Source organism: Spinacia oleracea, chromosome 5 (genome assembly GCF_020520425.1).
Source record: "Spinacia oleracea cultivar Varoflay chromosome 5, BTI_SOV_V1, whole genome shotgun sequence".
Classification (NCBI taxonomy): Eukaryota; Viridiplantae; Streptophyta; class Magnoliopsida; order Caryophyllales; family Amaranthaceae; genus Spinacia; species Spinacia oleracea.
In genome coordinates, this window is record NC_079491.1 from 48,622,268 (window position 1) to 48,626,159 (window position 3,892).

The following is a 3,892-nucleotide window of genomic DNA, read 5'->3' on the forward strand; positions in this document are numbered from 1 at the left end:
ATCATATTAATCATTTAAAAGGTTAAAATGAGTCCTTAGGTTCGTTAGTTTATAGCTGGGAGCGAAAATGCCTCATTTTAGCATAAATATGAACCATAACTACCAAACAAGTCTCTAATGTGCATAAATTGATTGGATTGAGTCTAGGAAAGTTAAAACCAATCATATGGACCGTGTAATTAGATTGAAATGAGTTCTTAGGTTCGTTAGTTCAAAGTTGGGAGCGAAAATGTCTCATTTTAGCATAAATATGAACCATAACGACCAAACAAGTCTCAAATGGCATAAATTGATTGGATTGAGTCTAGGAAAGTTAAAACTAATCATATTAATCATTTAAAAGGATTAAAATGAGTGTTTAGGTTTGTTAGTTCAAAGTTGGGAGCGAAAGTGTCATATTAGCCTAAAAATGAGTTCTTAGGTTCTTTAGTTCATAGTTGGGAGCGAAAATGCCTCATTTTAGCATAAATATGAACCACAACGACCAAACAAGTCTCTAATGTGAAAGGTTCTTCGTCTTCTGAGTCATCATAGTCATCATACTCCTGATGAACAGAGATAATGGAAGAAGTAAGCACACAGAAATTTATTTCAAATAATCTGTGAGACCTAAGTAAATAAAAGAAGGAAAACCTGAGTGCATTTCGCAGAATCTGCTTCATCATCACCTTCCTGCATACACCATTCTGTTTTTAGATGATTGTAAAGGGAAGAGTAATGCAGAAATGTACCGGGGAAGTTATGACATATAACAGCAATTTTAAGTCATGCTAAAACTCTCTTCAACAGTGAAACATGTTAGACTCCTTGACTCAATGCTTTGTTGTTTCTGACAATGGTTTGCTGATAGTGGTTTAAACACTGTTGAGGTTCTAGTCAGTTTTAGACTTTTAGCTGTATATATTCTAATTTTTCAAGCTGGTATAAGTAAGTTAGTAAGACTACAAGAGAACGCGTGTTATCTTAGTTTGCAGTTCTGTGATTTAGTCTTCATATCTTTCCCTCTATAAAACTTCAAAGTTCATACAGAGTAAATGAAACAGTAGTTCCTGAACTGTAATGCAGTAATGAATGTTCGGAAAATGGTGTTTTCTAGACTTATCTCATATGAGTATATGATTTCATGATATAAGAGAAGTGAGATTGTCAGATTTCCTCATTAAGTTTCTTAATCATTGTTGCTTGAGTTTAAGTGAAACTCAATCAAGTAATTTCATTTTACGATCTAACTTACATACTACTCCGTACTATACTAGATTAATAGAACTTGTTTATAGAATGAGTTAGCTGCCCGGCATTCTCATATTGCCTCAACAAACACACCAAGAATGACAAAGAACATTGCAGATCAGATCAGCACAGATCAGTGCAGATCAAATCAGCACAGATAATTGCAGATCAGATCAGCACAGATCAGTGCAGATCAGCACAGATCAGTGCTTCAGTGCTGATCTGATCTGCACAGATCAGTGCTGATCAGATCAGCATAGATCAGTGCAGAACAGATCAGCACAGATCAGTGCTGATCTGATCTGTGCTGATCAGATCAGCACAGATCAGTGCAGATCAGATCTGTGCTGATCAGATCTGCACTGATCTGTGCTGATCAGATCTGCACTGATCTGTGCTGATCTGATCTGCATTGATCTGTATTTGTTCGGTACATTTTTTATCACCTCACCCTGATAGCACTGATCTGTGATATCTGCACTGATCTGATATCCTTCTGTATGCTAGTGCACTGATCTGCTGCTGCGCGCACATTTTATAACCACCCTTCTGTATGTTTTACTTGATGCAGGAACAACATAGGTACGATGAATGAAAACCAAATTGTTGTTAGGCATGAATCAGAAGGTAGCAAGACTCCCACAACGGGTGACGAATCACAAGATGTTAGTACGATTACAAAGACCATTAAAGGCCGTGGTCCGTCAAAAGGTGTTAAAGTCGCTAAGCCTATGTTCCTTGAGTATAATGTATATAATGTCCCCGATGGACAATGGTCTCATGAATACGGGAAGCAAGTTGGGAGTTGTGCTACTAGAATTAATATTAACGTCCCATTATATCCAAAGGTAGATGAGCAAACCAAGAAGGGGTTTTGGGAGGAGACTAAGGTAAGCATTGGATATTAACTTGATTTGTATATTTTTAAAATTATTTAATTTGATTTAAATACTATTTTTATAATCTAACTTTTTTTAATTATTAACAGCTTATGTTCCACATTACTGATGATTCTAATCATTCGAGGGAGAAATATTTTCATTCTTGTGTGGCGAAACGATTTAGTTGTTTCAAGAGCAAGTTGGTGCGCCGATGGATAACTATGAAGGAAAAGAAGCCAAAAAGTCAAACAAACAAGATGCCTTGGGATGTCTACAACCATATCACAGAGGATGATTGGAAGACTTTTGTTAAACATTATTTCCTGCCAGAGTCATTGGTAATGATAATATTTCTTTAACTTGTCCTTAAAGAGTTTTTCATGTAGCAAACTGACATTGGTTCTAGGACAAAAAGTTATCAGAAAAAACATTTATTTCCATCTTTTTATGTTGTCTTTGACAGCTTCGTAGTGAAAAGGCGAGGAAAAGTGCATCATGCAACAAGAACCCACATCGCACCGGCCAAAAGGGTTATAATAGAAAGCGACTAGATTGGATAAAAGATGGACGACTTCCACCAGATGCAGCTTTACCTATCTCGAGTAGCTCCTCGGTGAACTCATCAGTGACCTCAAATGTTGATAGAGTTAGAAAATACAGATCAAAGGAGTGGATTTTGGCCCATCAAGTACAAAATAAAGAGGGAAAGTGGGAAATTGACCCGAACGATACAGAAGTTGTTGAAATCGCAACAAAAGCTGTAAGTAGTGATAATTAATTAATATTTACTTGCTTTGATTAGAGAATATAAAGTAATTTTACTTTCCTAATTGGCAGTTAGAGTACATCGCAGAAGAGGAAAAAGGAAATCTTTCTTTCGAACAGGGTGAGGATGCCCTCACTAAAGCTATATGGAAAAAAGATCATCGTGGGCGTGTCAAGGGAACAGGTGCATGGTTGGTATCAAAAAGGCTTTCGGTCCGTGTAATCGACATAGTAGACGTGACCATGGTGAAGCTTCATCAGAAAATTATGAATCAATCAGAGCTTCTGTGAAAAAGGAGTTTGAAGGTGAATTAGAGAAAAGGGTAGAGAAAAGGGTGGCAGAGGCCCTCCAAAAGCAACTAAGCACCTTGTTAAAAACAGGACAACTAAACTCCATTTCTACCCCGATACTTGATGACCTCCACTTAAATGATTCTGCCAGAGTTGACCTTGATGTTAGTGCTACAAGAACCACTCGTCACATCTTAGTGCCGCAACCACGCGAGCTAAAGGTACGACGTAGTTACTCTTTTTTAACATAGTTGCTTGATCCTTTTATGTTTTTAGTTGACATTTACTTAATAATCTGTATCACTTACAAAGTTGCATTGAAACCTTTGTTTATGAAGGAAAGGACTCCATGTCGTCTTGCCCTTGAGGATAAAGTTTCAGGCAACAACATTGTCGTGGCGGATGGTATGGTACAACCCTCAGATGGTGCATTGCCCCAACATTTAACATCGATGAAGCCTAGTCACTATAAAGTCCAAGTTGATTTTGTTTACGACGGACATGTTGATGATATTCTTCCGGTACCTACGGGAGATGGTTTCACTAACTTAGGCGGTGCTCTGGGTAGTTTTGTGCAATGGCCCATACACTTAGTGATTTTCGAAGACAGCGAGGTATATATGTTTTATTGTTTAGAATGTATATGTTCACGCAAGCACATTCGACATCTTACCTACTCTTGTTTTTGTTGAATTTTAAAGGATTGTACTTCACCTCCTAAAAAG

The 3,892-nt window shown here is 37.4% G+C and overlaps 1 protein-coding gene across 1 annotated transcript; it reads left to right on the top strand.

Annotated features, from left to right (window-relative positions):
* Positions 1-1,817: 1,817 nt before the first annotated feature.
* Positions 1,818-2,470, top strand: LOC130461499 (uncharacterized). The gene is made up of 2 exons (XM_056829622.1): positions 1,818-2,120; positions 2,219-2,470. The coding sequence occupies exons 1-2, from the start codon at positions 1,818-1,820 to the stop codon at positions 2,468-2,470; spliced, it is 555 nt and encodes a 184-aa protein (XP_056685600.1).
* Positions 2,471-3,892: the final 1,422 nt, after the last annotated feature.

Coding starts and splice junctions, on each gene's coding strand:
- LOC130461499 (XM_056829622.1), top strand. CDS start 1,818: ATGAATGAAAACCAAATTGTTGTTAGGCATGAATCAGAAGGTAGCAAG. Junction 2,121..2,218: donor GGTTTTGGGAGGAGACTAAG/GTAAGCATTGGA, acceptor AATTATTAACAG/CTTATGTTCCACATTACTGA.